This window comes from Callospermophilus lateralis, chromosome 7, assembly GCF_048772815.1.
Source record: "Callospermophilus lateralis isolate mCalLat2 chromosome 7, mCalLat2.hap1, whole genome shotgun sequence".
Lineage (NCBI taxonomy): Eukaryota > Metazoa > Chordata > Mammalia > Rodentia > Sciuridae > Callospermophilus > Callospermophilus lateralis.
In genome coordinates, this window is record NC_135311.1 from 9,150,950 (window position 1) to 9,168,750 (window position 17,801).

Below are 17,801 nucleotides of genomic sequence, written 5' to 3' on the forward strand. Positions count from 1 at the left end.
CAGTTCTAGTTCCACCTGAATCCTGCACATGTACCTCCTACAACTTGGGCCCAGATTCTTTGTAAGGCTTGGAGTCCAAGCTCTCCTAACTGAACATGTATGCTTAAAATTATATTTTAGTTTCATTTCGATCAGCCTTTTGATAGGCCTGACAAACTGGCCAAATTCTCTCAATAGATAAAGATGTTGGGTGAGTCAAATAGTTTGAATGTGTCATGGCCAATGACTTAGGTAAGTAAGCAGAGTTTCATGGATTCACTCAGCATTTATTGAGCACTTACTATGTACCCTCAATTATGCCAAGATGTGGCAATTCTATGGAGAGTGTGATGAGGTCCTGCCTCTAATGAGACAGGCACCTGAACAGAGTTGTTAGATCAGACAAAGGGTGGAGACCTACCTACTCAAGCTCTGCTTATGTGTACCAAGACCAGAGAGCTTGTAGGTATCTGTGGAGAAGCTGGATTGTATACAGAATTTGAAGAATCTCTTGGTTGAGAAGTCAACCTGCACTTACTGGTGGGATTCAGTTTCTCAGCACTTCGATGGAGTGATTGGACAGAAGTCTGTTTCCATATGTCATTCCTCTTTGGGACCTACATAATTCCCTCTGCGGGCTCATCTTCCTTCCTCTCACCTCCACAAAATTAATTACTGCATGTAAAACACCATGAAGTAATCAGTAAGGATGTAGAAAATGTGAGCAACTCAACCAATAAACTTGATCTAATAGATTTTATGTAACACCTGCACTTAGCAAATGCAGGATGCCTTTTTCAAGCGTATGCGGAGTATATTCAAGTCACATTCTCTTTATGGCCTATAAAATGGGCATCAAAGGATTTTAATCATCATAAAGAAAATTCTCTGACCACAAAGGAATTAAATTAGAAATCAAGAGTGAAAATATCAATGAAAAATTCATGATATTTTGGAATTAAGTTCACACTTTTTTAATGCGCCATGGATCAAAGAAAAAAATCTCAAGGGGAATTAGATATTAAAAGCACAACATGTCAAAATTTGTGGATAGCAGCTACCGCGGAGCTGAGAGGAAATTTTCATAGCTTGAAATGCTTAAGCAGAAAGATCTATAATTCAATATCTCTACTTACATCTTAACCTAGAAAAAGTTCATATAAAGTCAAAATAACAGAATGAAGGAAATAATAAGGGTAAAAGCTGATGATAAGATCTCTGTTGAGGTCACCTCATCCTCTGTGCATCCTTGTGCACAAGGTCACCTTCAAGATGGTCTAATCTGGTTCACAGTGACCACAGGAAACATGTGTCTTTCCTGCCAAACTCTGAATGAACCGGCTATTCCTCATGCCGCACTGTGCTTTCATGCTGTTATTACAGAGAACTCCAGCCATTTGCTCATGTTCAGACAATTTCAGATGTGAGTCAGATAGCAGTTCCAAGGCCTTCTCAACTCCAGAAAGAACGCATTCATCTTTGTACACAAAGAGATTTTCTGCAGCCTCCGTCATTTAGTCTGAGGAGAGATGGTGGAGGAAAATGGAACACATAAAAACCTCTTAAGAGGAGTTCTTTACTACTAATCCATTTTTAGCAAATTCTTGGCCTTATCTTAGACGTCTAGAAGTTCACAAGGGCAGAAAGCAATTTCCCAATCTCTGAGCATTTCCTACATAAATGGTCTGTGACTTATTTTCCTTCACATGTGGACCGAAAATTATTTTCCTAGGTCTGTCAAAACCTCAATACTATGCATGGTAAAATCATAGTTGACAGTTTATGCGAGCAAAGTAGGTGTTATTAGTTGTACAGTAAGGAAAATCGAGAAGAAAATTATATATCACTTCCCCCCACACACACAACAAAAGGCAAAATAAGTATTCCTTGGACATTTTGCTCCTCCTTAATGTTCTCATTTACAATGTGGTAGAAAATAAGCCTTGACCTTCACCCTGACTCAGGTAGATAGATGATAGGTAGGTAGAAGGAAGGATGGAGAGAGAGATAGATACAGAGAAAGAGAGAGAGAGAGAGAGAGAATGAATGAATGTGTGGTAGGTATATTTTTCATCAGGTCTGTCACCTATTACAGATTTCAAAAATGGCCACAAATTTTCCTGCCCAGACATCATGGGTAATTTGTCTTGAAACCTTCTCCCTTTGAGGAATGGCGTTTTTCTCTACCCTCAGAATCTGGGCTGCCTTTATTATTTACTTTGGCCAATGAATGGTAGCAAACATGCTGCTGCGAGCAGAGTCTTGGAAAGTACTTGCATATTTACAGCTGCTCTGGGGAGCTCTGTTGTGTGGAAATACCATCGAGTTGGCTGATGGATGATGAGAGATCTGTGGCCCACCACTCTTGCCCCACCTGCCTTGACAGTCAGCCAACTCATGAGAATCAGAGGTAGCTATCTGTCCTACAGCCAACTGCAGAGTGAGCCCAGCTAAGACAAGGACGGTTCTGCTACGCCCGGTCCAAGCTGCTGACCTATGAAATTATGGACTAAATAAACAATGGTTGTTGCAAGAGTAATAAACATTGATTATTTCAAAGTGATTGGCTCCATGCCGATAGATAACTGATAAGTCAGGTTTACATGCCCTTAATAAGTGCAATATTTTCAAGCATATTAAAGAAGGATGAATTCTTTATTACACTAAAAATTACAAGGAGACTATAAATAATTTTTTTCCTGTCACCTAAACTATAGCATTGCCAAGATTCTGCCTTTCCCTAATGATTATTTATCTTGGCAAAAGTCAGGGTTTATTCATACCTGTCTTTACATGGAACCTAACACCATGATTGACAGACAGTTGCTAACCTGCAAATACACTGCTATTATTTGGATGTAGTCTGTTCCTGTCAAAACATGTAATTTGGTTGCTAATGTACAGTACTGGGGATGGGTGTTTAAGAGGTTCTTAGGCCTCTAAGAGTAATCCATGTTTTTCTTGTGAGATTGTATTAGTTCTCACTGAAATGGATCAGTTTTCTCAAGAGCAAGTTGTTATAAAGCAAGGTCCTCTCTTTAACCACCCCTTGCCATTCTGTCATGCCCTTTGCCCATGTGACGGTATCTGACATGTTAAGACACAGAATGAGGGCTTCACCAGATGATCTTGAACTTTCCTGTCTCCAGAACCATGAACTTTTTTCTTTATAAATCACCTAGCCTTAGATATTCTGTTATAACAACAGAACACAGACTAAGTAAGACACATAATATTGACTAAATTTATAGTGTATGAATAAAAAATGAAAAAAGACTATTTTAAGTGTGGAAATAACTAGGAAGGTCAAACACATTCTTAGTCATTTGTATTTAAAGGCTCTACTTCCATTCTATCTTTATCTTTTTAATAATGGATGCAAAACACTGAGGACTCCTCCACATAGTTGTGGCCTTTAACTCATATGATTTCATCATTTTATTCCATTCCATTCTCCTTCTAGAAGATAGCAATGTGCTCTGAAAATAGCAGTAAATGTCGTGACCTAAGGGAAGTGACAATTCCAGTCCAAACAGTGTGGAAGGAGAATGGCCATCCATCATACAGGAGATGATCAGAAGAATCCATAATAATGGAATTCCAAGAAAGTTGTAATGAAAAGTAACTGGTCAAACTAATTAAGAAGAATTCAACATTTTCTAATCGAGGAAACACTAAATTAAGCACCAAAAAGCAACTAAATCATATACTTAGTTGCTAGGTAAGATGTATATTTGTGTCCCCGTATATACATCTCATCACAGAACATGGATTTAGCCACTTTTAATGAATTCCTTCACTGCAGGGGCAAGATATTGCCAATAAGACATGACAATACCCTGGTACATTTCTCAATCCCAGGGCAGATCCATATTTACTTTTTCTCTCCCTCTCTCTCATAAGCCCCTGAATTAAATAGTTTACTCTGGAGTAACCAGAGCAGGAGCTTTACTTCATATGAAAATGATAATCTTATATAAGGTCTAAATTTAGAACAAAGCCTGTCAAACAATCCATTTTGGAGCACAGGGAGTGGCTTAGGCAATCGAGATTAATAAATAATCTAAATACACCATGACCAAGCAAGCAAGGCTTATACGAGAGATTTGAAGATGGTTTATTTTGAAAAATAGATTAATGTGATTTGGCATAGAAATAGAATTAAAAGAGATCAATGTGATTACCTTCATAGATGATGAAAAAAGCCATTGAGGAAACAACATCCATTCGGCACAAAATCTCTTGAGAAAATGGGAAATCATGGATAATTTCTTAACATGTTAAAAAATATATTTACCTAAATCCAAAATGTAATGAGGAAGCATTAAGAGCAGTCCCACTAAAATCAGGAAGAGTGCCTTGTTCAATGCAAGGCAGGACAGGGAGCAGCGGCAACACGCCTGTAATCCTGGTGACCTGGGAGTCTGAAGCAGGAGTATTGCAAGTTCAAGGCCAGCCAGTCTGGGCAGCAGAGCAAGAGTCGGTTTAAAAAAATGAAATAAATTAAAAGGGCTGGGAATGTAGGTTAGCGGTAAAGCACTCCCAGGTTCAATCTCCAGTACACACACGAGAGAGAGAGAGAGAGAGAGAGAGAGAGAGAGAGAGAGAGAGAGGAGAGAAGGAGAGAAAATTAATTTAGAAGAACCTGAAGGAGAGGGCCTGGGATCCCCAATCCTTTATTTTGAAGAGACAGAGGAAGGTGAGGAAGGAGGTGTCTGGGGTGGGCATGTCCCCACATTCCTAGTGACTGGGCACCTCCCCAGCCTGTTCTGCACCGGGGTGAGATGCAGGTGAGAACCTCCCTGGGACTGCTCCTGCCGTCCAAGAAGGACCGAAGGAGGCACCGTGAGAGAAGAACTGTGGAGGAAAAGGAAGGAAGGTGGGTAAAAAGTAAGAACCGAGGATCAAGAACCACAGAGCAAGGAGACCCTCTGGGATGGGAAGTGAGAACGGAGATAGAAGGGCAGGGGAGCAGGGGACTGGAGAGGCCCAGGGAGGTGAAGGTGAGAGGCCCGGAGGCTGGGCCTCTGCAGCACAGGGTGGAGGGTCTCTGGCCTCATTTAAAGGGTCTTGAACTTTTAGGTCAAAGAAAAGGAGCGGAATCCTTGGGAATTGGAGGGTTTATGAGAGGATTAGTACTGGGCTGTCGGGATCAAAGTAGAAGGCCACCGAGGTCAGGGTCCGGCCTCTCCCACAAGCTAAGGCTGGTCCTGGTCCCACTGAGCCTCTCCCTCCAGCAAGCAGCCTCCAGGGGCTGGACCCTGCCCTCGGAGGATCCAGGTCAGTTACCCCTTCACGTCCTGCTTTTAAACAGACCTCAACGCAAAGAGATCCGGGAAGCGCTGGGCAGTGGTGAGCGCATCCTCTACCTGGGACTGAAAGAGCCAGGAGGAAATCCAGGTCTTCTGATACCAGGCAGGTGCTCCTAGGAACACTTCACTGCTTCAAGTGTAATGAGCTTTTATGTTCCCTTAGCCCTGCCCCCTCCTTCTCCATTAAGAAGGAAGGAAGGAAGGGAGGGAGGGAGGAAGGGAGGGAGGGAGGGAGGGAGGGAGGAAGGGAGGGAGGGAGGGAGGGAGGAAGGAAGGAAGGAAGGGAGGGAGGGAGGAAGGAAGGAAGGAAGGAAGGAAGGAAGGAAAAAGATCCAGGTGTAGATATTATTCTCCTTCCAGAATCTAGAACCATCATCACAGGTGACTCTGCAGGTTTCTCTGGCACTTCCAGGTGGTCCGTCTGAGCCCGTGAGCCAGGTGAGCAACCCGGATGGGGACAGGCCTGGGCTCTGACGAATGCTCTCCACAAGGCACCTGGCTCTCCTCTAGTGCCTCTATGAACATCGGAGTTGACAGATACTTTACAAGCCCAGGTGTGTCCCCAGGCCCCAGGTCTGCACCTTCCATACAAACCGCAGGCCACACATGAGCATCTGTAGGTCCCAGGGAGCAGAGAGTTTTACTCACATAGGAACTTTCTAACAGCACATAACTGTGTCCCCCATTACCACAGGTATCCAAGATAAAGCTGGATAACCACCTGGCAGCCGCGTTCCACAGGGCTCTCCATAATACACAGGATCCTTTTCAACTCTGGTGCATGGCAAAAGTGGACTTGAGTACGTGGAAAGACAACCACACTTTTGGTTAAGAAGTCTCATCATTGAGTTAGGTTGATACCAAAGTTCATAAGACGGAAAAGGAAAGACTCTTGCTTACAGTGTAAATGCTGAATAAATACCAAGTGGCAAATGTTCAGAGATTGCCGAAGGACGGGAAATCATCACATTCTCACCCTCATGGTAAAGACGGGCTTAGGCAACCGACAGAGTGAATGTGTGAGGCAGAGCACGAGGCTTGTTGGTCTTCATGTATCTCCCCTGAAAAGACTTATCAGGGGAAACGACATCACCTGAACTGGATGATGAAAATCGACATTGTTGGAGGAGCACTTGGGCGTCATGGGCCTCAGCATGGAGAAGAGCACCACCTTCATAGTTTTCTGGCTGAGAATTCATGTGAAACATCAGATTCAAATTGGGACACATCCGGGGGCTGGGGTTGTGGCTCAGCGGTAGGGCGCTCGCCCGGCACATGCGGGGCGCTGGGTTTGATCCTCAGCACCACATAAAAATATAATAAAGGTATCGTGTCCAACTACAACTAAAACAAAATGTTAAAAAGAACAATAAGACACATCCTCAAAAAAGAAAAGAAAATGGAGACAAGATTTTAAAATGCCAATGATATGGAAAAACCAAACACTGTGGAAATGCTCCAGATTGAAGGAGCCATAACAGAGGAGTAGACGGCATCCTCCACTGGATCCAGGAGGGGAAACTGTAATAAAATGCATGACTCAATAAATTAACAAAAGTGCAATAGTTGTGATAGATTTCACAATGATCATCTCTTTATTCCACTCCCAACTTCTTTTCCAGGAAGAGTGGCATATCCCAGTTGATAAAAGAAAAACAAGGGCCCCGAGAAAAGGAAGCAGACACTCACACCCAGATAACTCGGGACAAAATCATGTGGGTACACAAAATATTGGCAGGTCCTCACGAACAGAGAAATTGGGGTTGGGTAGGACAGAGACAGTCCACTTGATCACATAAGGAAAACCATCAACCCCTGGGTGAGGAGGGACTGGAATTTCACGGCTCAGTATTCCCAAGGCTGGGGAGGAAGCACCAGGGTGAGCTGTGCATGTGACTCCTTAGGGGACTCTCAGGTCACCACTGTTACAACACCCCTCCCCCCAGGCAGGGGCAGCAGAGTGCAGTGACGTCCAGTAACCTCAGGGACACTTCCCAGTCTGGGGCCAGCTTCCCAGAAGGCTCCTCTCTTCCCACGGCCCTACCCGGAACCACTTATTCTGACATGATCAGAACTCGGACTCTTAATCGGGTCTCTCTCAGACCTCCTTCATGAGTTTAGCACACGGGGCCTGTGCCAGGCCAAGTCACTTTGGTAGTGAGCCAGGCCCCCCCTGCTTGGAGCTTCTCTGAGATGTCAACATATTAACGGGCTTTGCTGCCACTTTTGAATTTCCATCGAAAAGAGGAACCCGAAGGTGGATTAAGCGAGATTAGATCAGTTAAATGTGTATTTAGTAAGAGGCAGAAATGGAAACTGATCATCATGGGAAAAGGCAGGGTGAATCCTACGCAACAGAAATGTGGAGAAAGGGCCCAGGTGTCTTGTTGGAGGTCACACAGCTAGAGAGTGACTGAATCACAACTGAAATTGGGTCTGCCCACCCCCAGAGCTCAGGCTCTGGGTCTCTGGGCCTTAATGCTTCTGTTGAAGGATAATTCCAATTAAGTCCAGAATAGCACCGGGTGAAATTCCAGGGCAGAGCACCCCTGAACCATAGGGGCAGCTATTTAAAAGTTAATTTTAGGCACTGCCCTGACAGGATTAAGGAATACCTAGATAGCTAACTGGTAAACGTTACTTCTGGAGGTATCTGTGAGGGTATTTCCAGAGGAGACTCGTGTGTGAGCGGGTGGGCCGAGTTGGGAAGAGCAGTCTCCAGTGTGGGTGAGCATCGTCCAGTCAGCTGGGGGCCTAAATAGAACAAAAAAGGAAAGAAAGGGTTTCTTCTCTTTCTTTCTGTCCCAGAGTTGGAATTCTCTCCTCCTCCTGTCCTAGGACATCCGAACTCTGGACTTTCTGGCTCTGGGACTCCATCCTCCTGGGTTATCAGGCCCTTGGCCTCACACTGAGAATGACACCATCAACTTTCCTGGTTTTAGGGCCTTTCAACTTGGACTTGGGTGTACGACCAGCGTTCCAGGGCCTCCAGCTTGCAGTCTGCAATGGAATTTCTCTACCCCCATAACGATGTGAACCAAGTTGTTTAATAAGCCCTCTGTCATCCATTTATCTATCTATCTATCATCTATCAGTCACCTACCTGTCACATCTCACCTCCATGCATCCTATTGATTCTGTCTCCTTGGAGACCTTGACAGACAGCAGGACATAAACAGACAGATAAATACACACAGGCAGCCAGACTGACAGGGTTTCTTCCCGTGGACTCTACTCTTTGGGCTGCCATTGCCTGTCCTCTTTGGATCCCTCACTGCAGATACCTGAAGAATAGGAGAACATTACGGCTTTGTTGCGGGTTGAAGGAGGTCACAGCTCCGGTGTCCCGTGTGCTCCTCAGCATCCGCGAGGGCCCCCTGACTGACAGGGTCGCTGTGGAAGTTGAAGTCGCCTTAGGATGTCTTTCCTGTGAGTAATGAGAATTTTTTTTTTCAATAAGCAACTCTGATATTTAGTAATTTTTTTTAAAAAAAAAACATTAATAACAGCCAATTAGTCATAAATAATGCAGAATCAAGTAATAGGTCACCACGTGGCAACACTTCCTGGAAACCCTACTCTCCCCCAGCCCATATTAGCCCATGTGGCCATAATGGACAAGGAGTACAGTCAAGAGATGCCATTTCTAGGGTTTCTAAAGATCTGTGGGGTTCTCTGGCTGCCAACACATTATTCATTCATTCATTCATTCAGCAACCATGTATTTCAGGCCAAGTGCTAGGAATATAAGGGGGGAGCATTTAAGAGAGATGGTTTTCTCCTCCCATGGAGCCCACAGCCTAGTAACTGACATATGGAATCCATAGTAATTTAGGTAAAAGGAAAGAGGCTTGGGGGGCTCTGTAAGTTCCCCACTTCCTTTAGGTTACTGGAAGTAGGACAATCAAATGGGGAGGGGGGGTGGTGATTGGGGGCATAACATCTCACCCAGGTGTGAGCCGGGGGAGCTCCTATCACCAGAAATTTGGGAACTAATCAAATATTGTTGTGGATGGGAGTTTACCTTGGTGCCAAATCATTTAGTGCCCGGCAGAGTGCCTCCCACACTGATGTGTGTCAGATAGCTCTGCGGTCTCGGCAAGTGTCTACCTCCACACAGCTTGGGACACCGCCTCCCACTGAGTCCCTCGCCATCTGTTCCAGCTGGCCAAGCCTCAGTGCTGTCCTCTGCTCACTTCCTTAAATTCTGCAACTTCCACCTTCACCCTCTCCCAGTCTCACAACCTGGGCTTGGTCCTTGGCCAGAGCGGCTCTGTTTCTGAAATGTTGAATGCTGCCACCGAAACATCGGAGCACAGCTTTTAATTCCTTGAACTTTCTAACACACTTTCTGCTTCCACCATTTATCAGCCCGAGTTTACTCATCTGTAAGCCTGAAACCATGATTGGCAACTCGAATCGCTCTCTCAACTGGATCCCAGCTTATTGGACATTTGGTTGCGTGACAAGTTGTCTTTTAGCTCTCTTTGTCTCAGTACAACACCAAGAAGACAATAAAGTGGACGTTTGCATCTGGACATTTTTACTGTTGCTATAAACCTAAAGGAGTCAACACCTGATACCATTCTTAGCCTTAAAATTGAAGCCAATGTTTTTTAAGATATTCAAATGTCAAGGCATCAATCCTAAGCAAGGGTATCTTTGGCATTTTCTATACTTAGATCTAGCTCCCATGCTACCTCTAAAACTCCTTATAAGTGTAATCACACTCTATTATTAGAATTCACCTAAACCGCCTTGAAAAATTAGAACCACTTTCTTACATCTGCAGTGATCCTTCAGTCAGCAGAAACGTAAAAGTAAGTTTTCTAATATTAGACTTATCTAATCCAAAATCACATGAGAAAATCGATGATCCTGATAATCTCTCTTGGGGCTGGGGTGCATCTCAGTAGTGCAGTGCTACCTAGCATGCAAGGACTGAGTTCTGTCCCCAGCACTGCCAAAAATAATAACAATAATATAGCTTAGAATCTGTGTTAATGCCAATCCAAATGCTAATCTTAATTACCAGGCAATAGACTGACCTCAAGGTTATTCTAGAAGATCCCTGTCCAATGAGATTTGTAATCAGATGCCCTGGGTAAAAATATATGAAAGTCTTCGACCATGACAACTTTCCTAGTATTTGGATAAGGTAATTGCTATCTCTGATCTCCATCTGACCTATTGACAAATAAGTAAATAGACATTAACCTTTCCAATCCAAGTTAATTTCAGCTATCTCTTAGTTTTTTTGGCTTGACCCAGTGGTTTTCCTTCTCACTTATGAGGATGACTCCAAGATCAGGGGCATTTATGCAGTGCAAGAGGGCGATAGATTGGGGACCTGGTCTTCAGCAGTCATTTTCTATCCATGTCGGCTTCTGGACCATGGCGTGTGAACTGCAGCAAAATCACCCCTCCGTGCTGACATCTGTTAAGGGGTCCATATTCTCATAGGCCTCAGGTCATCCTCCATCAACTTGGCTTCCTTGTTCTCCATGTGGCCCCCACAGGAGATGCAACGGGGCTGCCACGGGCTCACTAAATAAAGGTTCCCGCGGGGAGGGATGCTATCTCTTTCGCTCACCATTTTTCCTCCAGTATATAGAATGACACTTGCAGTATTTTTCTGATAAATGTTTGCTGACCAATGGACTCTTTGTTCTTTGATGTCCCCACAGCGCCACCTCTAACCTACTATGCCTTGGTCAAATGGAGAACTTCTGTCAGTCTGTCGCTGCCCAGAGCTCTGGAAAAGAAACAGGCATGAGCTTTGTCTTTCCTACAACTTATCTGGAGGTTGTGTGGAGCCTACCAGCCAGAGCTGTGCCCTCACTTAGTTCAGCTGGGCAGATGTTGGGTAACCACAGGTCATGATGTAACTGAACCCCAATAATGTAGGTCTCTGCTTTCTCATCAAAACCCTTTTTACGGGGGCTGGAGTTGTAGCTCAGGGGTAGAGTACTTGCTCAGCACCTGGGAGGCCAGGCATTGGATCCTCAGAACTGCATAAAAATAATAAAAAATAAAGATTAAAAAAAAAAAACATTTTCATAAGGAAGCTCCTTGGAAACGTACAGATAAGCAACCCTCAGAAGTATTGATCAGTAGCACAGATCTTTAAAGACTGACTCTAGAGGAGGTGGCAAAGGGGAGCGATGGTAAAATGTGATAGATATTGCAAGACACAGCACACAGCAAAACCTTCTAAAATTCGCTTTAAGAGACCTCTCTTACCAAAGATCCCTCATCATAGTACTTGTTTGCTTCAAATCTCTTTTTTTTTCCCAAGTCTTCCGTTTCCTGATCTCACTCTAGATTTCCAATCCCAGTCTCCTCACTTCTCTTTTCCACCCTCCTACCTTCCAGAGTCTTCTATTGCTCGTCCTTACATGTCTTCAATTCTCCTCTCTTCCTTGGGAAGGCCCCAGAAGCTGTGTCTTCTGATCTAGAGGCGACAGTCATGCTGTGTCAATATCTATGACAGCTGTGCACCTGTCAGCTAAAAATACGAAGGAAAATTGGGAAGTAATTAGTTGAATACAATCTATTAGCAAAGAGGTCTGGTAGAGAACAGGTGAGGGGTGGTCATAACATCCAACCAGACTTGGCATTTTGTTGAGATGTAATTTGTATCCAAGGACAGTGAACTGAAAACCCAGCTAACTTATAGGACATGGATTTGGGGTCTCTATTGGTATGAAAAGGTCTCAGCCAAGACCTCCTCTCTGTATGCAACATTGGTCCAAAGGCACAGGAAAGCCGTGGTGCTGGACAGGGTGTAAGAGACGGCTGGCCGCCCACCAGTCAATCTCCCTGTCTTGTTGAGTAACATCAGGGAGCAGCAATGTGACCAGATTTCTCTCCACCCCTTTGTAGACAGGGGTAGCTACATGACTATGCTCTCAGCAACGGTATATAAATAGAAATTGATGGGTAGTACTTTTGAGAAAACCCCTTGAAGAAAAGGGATTAGTCTAACTCAACCTAGAGATTTTTTGGTTCTCCTTCCTTCTTCTGCCTGTAATGAGAATGTCATAGCGGCCACCTGGAGGCACTCTTTAGGATGGAATCCATGTGCCGAGCATGACACAATAGGAAACTAAGAGGAGCCCAGAACATTGAGAGAAAGACTGATGTCAAATTCAGTAGAAGGTAGATCAAGCGAAAAGGACCTGCAAGACCAATTAGATTTTGTGAACCTCTCTGAAAAGATTTAATCTTGGCAGAAATAGATCTTTTTAGTTGAAAGAAAACGCATTTCTAACATTTCAAAGCCATCATTATTCTAGGTGTCTGTAACTACCAATTTAGCAAATGCCTGATATTTTGTAACTCTGAATTATATCAAAATGCAAAAATTTTTCCTTTAGTGATGAAGGGGCTCTAGTTCAATGAAGATAGAAGTAAGAATTGGGATATTGAAATAAAGAAAATACATGCCATTTAATATTTTTCTACTGGAGAAATATTTTTTGTATATTTAATATTTTGAGTACATAGTTAAGAATATTTGGCATATTTGAGTACTTAATAAATTAGTAATGAAATTCTAAGTCTAAAATGTCTAATAAACAAGTGATTTAGAATCGTGGGCCTGGGGGGAATAGCTTAGTGGTAGAGTGCCTAGTGTATGCAAGGCCTTGAGTTTAATCCCCGGCACCGAGGGGGGAAAAAGAAAAGAATTCTCGGAGGTTTTTAAAAGAAAAAAAATATATATTTATTTAAGCTCCAATATATGTTTTACACGTGATTCTCCAAAAGTTCCCTAGTTAAGAAGAAATTTCCATTATACTTTAAGAAAACAGACCCCAATACTCTAAACTGTTGGCATATTTCATGAAGAGAGCTTAGTTTCTTTAATATTCCATGGGTTCAATCTGATATGGAAATGAGGACTCCTATTTTTTATTTTCCCTTTCGATTTATTTCTCATTTTCCCCTTCATTTAATAGTTTATGCAAGTTCTTATTTTTTTTCTGTTTGATATCACAAAGAATAGAATCCACAGAGTAACCAAATTCAATGGGGGCAGAAATCTTATCTCTGTATTTATACAAATGCCCAATAGTATGTATGACAACCGACTTGTTAGATGCTTTGAAGAGCAGAAAGCGAAAGGACCCTTAGAGAAATACATATCATAACGGAGTCAAAGCTCCAAAGCTCAGATAGGAAACTTCTTTGGGTAAACATGGAGCAAACACTGCAAAGCAGCACAGTCTTCTCCCAGCCCATCTGAATGATGCTCCGAATATCTCTCTCACTGTTGAAATCATCTATTCTCTTGACCAATTAAGTACGCTAAACCACGAGATACTTGCAGGGAAATTTTTTCCAACAGAATTGTGATTTTTAAGCTGAAAATTATAAAAAGAATTTTACTGTTTGCAAGCATCATGAGAAAAACTTAGTAGTCACTATATAAATGAAATTTCTTTGATTTGTGATTACCTAAGTACATGAAAAGATCTGTTAGACAATTTGCTGGTGAAGAAATCAAATATGGTGCATTAAATTTATAAATATACTGGGAAGATGTCTAGGAAATTTAATTAACTAAGCTATAAATATCCCCCTTTATAAGTACTTATTAAATGTTCATTAACATAAACTTAATTTTTAAGTATTGTGTTTTGTTTATTGTTGTTGTTAATCGACATATTGAAAACATTTATGCCATAAGCATCTGAAAATCCTGTATATTTGCCTGTGACACCCTCAAATACACTCCAAAACTCACATTCACACTCTCCTTGGATTATATTGATCAGCTTAACTGAGCAATGAAAAGAAAATGAATTTTCTGTAAAAAGCAAGGATGGGGGGAAAGGATGAATACTTTGTGTATTAGTTTCTGTCTCTGCCAACTTCTTACACATTGAAATTATTGTCACTTTTCAAAATCAAACGGAATCACTTAGGGTCCCTTCAACTTCTAATTTCATCCTCATCTTTGATATGATCTTGTTCTTAGTGGGTTCACCTGACTCTTTCCTGCCTCATTTTGCTGTCATTTCGACTGACTTGGCCTAGAAATGTCTGCCAAATTTGCTTTAGACAACTTTAGCTTTTGGAAATTTGTAACAGTCTTGATGGAAAAACACACTCACTGGAATATCTGGCTGCTGTCACAGGAGTGAGATCTGTTCTGCCCTCACCAAGATGGCGTGTTCGCAGAGCTGTATTCCCAGTGTGGGCCAGCAGATGTCGCTCTTCTCCACACTTCTCACCCTCCCACATCTTGCGAAGTCCTGGATTTGTTACCAAGTCTGTGACACTGGTGGGTACGTTGCAGGTGCCAACTGAACCTCGGAAGGTTAACTTAATCCCCAGTATTCCCAGCTTGGCCGATCTGTCGACCTCAGGGGCAAACTCAGAACTGGGACCTTATTCTTCCTTTTCTATTACACATTCGCTGAGCTTCTCCTATTTAGGGGAACACATGACCCCTAATCACAGAACCAAACTTTATTTATTGGTGCACCTCACAACAGCCACTCAGTCCCCAGAGGGACTGGTCTCAGCTGTTGAGTTGGGGCAAATGGCTACTGTGTTGGAAATGCAGTCTGTTTTCACCCTTCAATCCACACAGAGGACTTCTAGGACCCTAAAAGAGATGCACAGTCAAGGTGTGGGATAAGAGGTGAGCTGCCATACCCTTCTTCAGGTATGCCCCTCGGGGAAACTCCATGTGCCTAGCTAAGCAGTAGTTCTCTGAACCTAGTTCTTTGAGGGTTTTACCTTGGCTTCCAAACATAAGCACAACTGACCTAATCATTGGCCATTAGCAATCACCTTAACCTTTAGCCCCTCTCCTGTCCCCTGAGGTTGGGACGTGGGACTGAATGTCTCAACCCTACAATCTCGGTTGGCTTGGTGTTTCAGGTGACCTGCCCCACCGTGAAGCTACCTAGGGGCTGCCAGCCAGCAAGCGACGCAGTAGACTATGAAAAGACGCGTAACTTCAGAGATGTCAATGAGTGGTGCGTCAGGAAGTGAGGGCAAACACCACAAGTGTATTTCACAGTATCACAGATCCCCAGAACCATCCTCCTTCTAAGAAAGATTGAATTCCTTACCAAATTGGATATCCATGGAAGTCAAGTTTATACACAAAACTTCTGACCTGCAGAGGAAGTTATTTCCCTTCACATCAATGAACTCACCTAACAATACAACCCCAGCTCTCCACCCACTACGCCCAGGTCCACCCTGCTCTGTGTCTTCCGTGGCTATTACCAACATCTCACAGTTTTCTCTACAATATCCCTTCAACTTTTCCAGGGTATGTTAAAGACCATAACAGTGCAATGGGTATATATTTCTACTTATTTCTATATAAATGAGAGGCCATGGTAGTCATGGTGAAGGATATCTCTTTCCTAACTCTCTATAAAGGAAGAAATTTCATTGAATCATGCAAAGCCAAATTTCCTTGATATTCCTTTCCTTTTTCTTTCTCTCTTAAAATTGCACTCAGCACAACAGCTATTCCTTCCAACACTTAAAAAAAAGCTCTTTAAATAACCTAGTTCCCCTAGCTCTATTTTTCCACCACCTCTTCTTTCTCTAACCAGCTTCACTCTTTTGTTTAGAATTTTTTTTTCTTTCGCCATTACCTCCGTACCCTTTCTCAGGGAAATCAATCACTGCACTCTCAGCTCTGTTTCTAGTTCTCTTCCAATTATTGTCTTGATCAGGTCCAGACATTGAGCAGAGCAAGCAAAGGATTCTACTTAGAAAGAGAAACAAGAGGAGAGGCGTGTATACTTACATTTCAGTATTTTCCTAGGCACAATGCAGTTAAATCAACAAAAATAAGTGTAGAGGATAAAATGCAGTGATCATAGGTCATTTGGAAACAAGAACATTGCTAGTGGCATCAAAAAAAATGTTGTTTTCAGGAAAAAAAAATGTTTGCAATATATAAAAAGATTTGTTCCAATTCTTTCTGATTCGGTAATCCCATTTTAGAAAGATACCCTCAAGAGGAAAATAAATGTCATAATGTACAAATATATTTGAAACAGTGTACAGTGACATGTGGTAACAGAGGATGTCTTAAATACCACATCAGAGTCACAGCCAAAATCATTATGAAACATACACATCAGGATGCAGCCTAGAATCTAAAGAAAAAAAATAAAACATTTTCACTTTGTAAAATAGAGGCAAACAAGATTCAATGGATAATAGAAGGAATAAGCCAGGACCCATTTATTCCCAACAGGTGTGACCCACCCAAGAGTCGTTTATAGATTTGTTTTAGCCTTGGTAGCTCCCTGTTCCCAATGAGGAGCCTTGAATTGCAAGTTTTAAAAAAATGAATGATTTTCAATCATTTTTCCTCCCTAAGACTTTTGATGGAGATCATATGCTCCAATACAGGCACAGGAGAATAATCTAGACCCAGAGAGATTTGTCTCAATTAGCTAGACATGTCAGGAGTAAGCAAAGGTAAGTAGTAGGTAGAAGATGAAGAAAAAAGAGAAAGTAGAACAATTTAGTCTCCCTGAGCTTCCAAGATCTGCAGTCCAAAAAGTTCACCTTCTCCCCAGATTCTGGTAACCAGTTATCCATACACAGTCTCAGGTCCCATGCCCCCACACTACTTCAGCCTCAGAGAATCACCATCCTGCACTAGAATCAAAACTTAAGGGCTGGGGGGTGTAGCTCAGTGGGAGAGCACTTGCCTAGCACGAGTGAGACTCTGGATTCCATGTAGGACATGGCGATAGCTCAGGCTTTTAACTTAGGAGCTAATAAAAACAGACATTGTATACAGCATCCAGCATTTAATCATTATTTTCCCTTGAAGGAAAGTCGGTGATAATTGCCTGAGAAGTAACTCTTTTAAGTGATCTAACTCATTCCTGGAAATCCCATTCACTAGTCACTGCTACTTCTCCTAACGTGGTCTCTGTCCCTGGATGACAGACTAAAAGGAAACTTATCAGTGCTTCTGTAAGATCTTCAGAACCACCTTCTGTCCCAGGAGTGAGGAAGGGAGAGCAGGGTTAGTTGGCTTCCCCTTCAGGACTGGCCTTTCTCAGCTCAGAAGTGTTTCTCTCCCTCTGGGAAGCCACGGCAGCTTCGTTCTGAACCACAGAAGTTGTGCACTGATTCTGTACCAGATATTGACTTCCTGTGGATCTCCTCTGCATAGGCTGCACTGTTCTCTGCCAGTGATTGATTTGCACCATCTTTTTTTCTTCCTTTCTAGAGCCAGAGCCCTTCCCAAGCAGATCTGAAGAAGCACATGGAGCCTGATCGAAACTGAGCTGTGATCCCCTTGCAAATCCACAAAGTGGATTAAGACGGGACAATAAGACGGGACCTTCATACACTGACAGTGTTCATTCTTTCCACCAGCATAGGCATTTGTGTGTCCAGGGCTCTAGGATGCAGTAAACAGAAGAGAAAAGTCTTTGCCTATGGGAAACTTATATTCTAGTGGGAGAGACGACATAAATAAAATACATAGTGCTTCATGTACTGTTT

The 17,801-nt window shown here is 42.8% G+C and overlaps 1 protein-coding gene across 1 annotated transcript in view; it reads right to left on the bottom strand.

Annotated features, from left to right (window-relative positions):
- The window catches only part of LOC143403528 (CD5 antigen-like), a 44,224-nt gene extending 29,684 nt beyond the window's left edge, over positions 1–14,540 (bottom strand). The window contains exon 1 of the mRNA XM_076861580.1: positions 14,411–14,540. Within this exon, the coding sequence (XP_076717695.1) occupies positions 14,411–14,540 (130 nt within the window). The remainder of the gene's footprint in view (positions 1–14,410) is intronic.
- Positions 14,541–17,801: the final 3,261 nt, after the last annotated feature.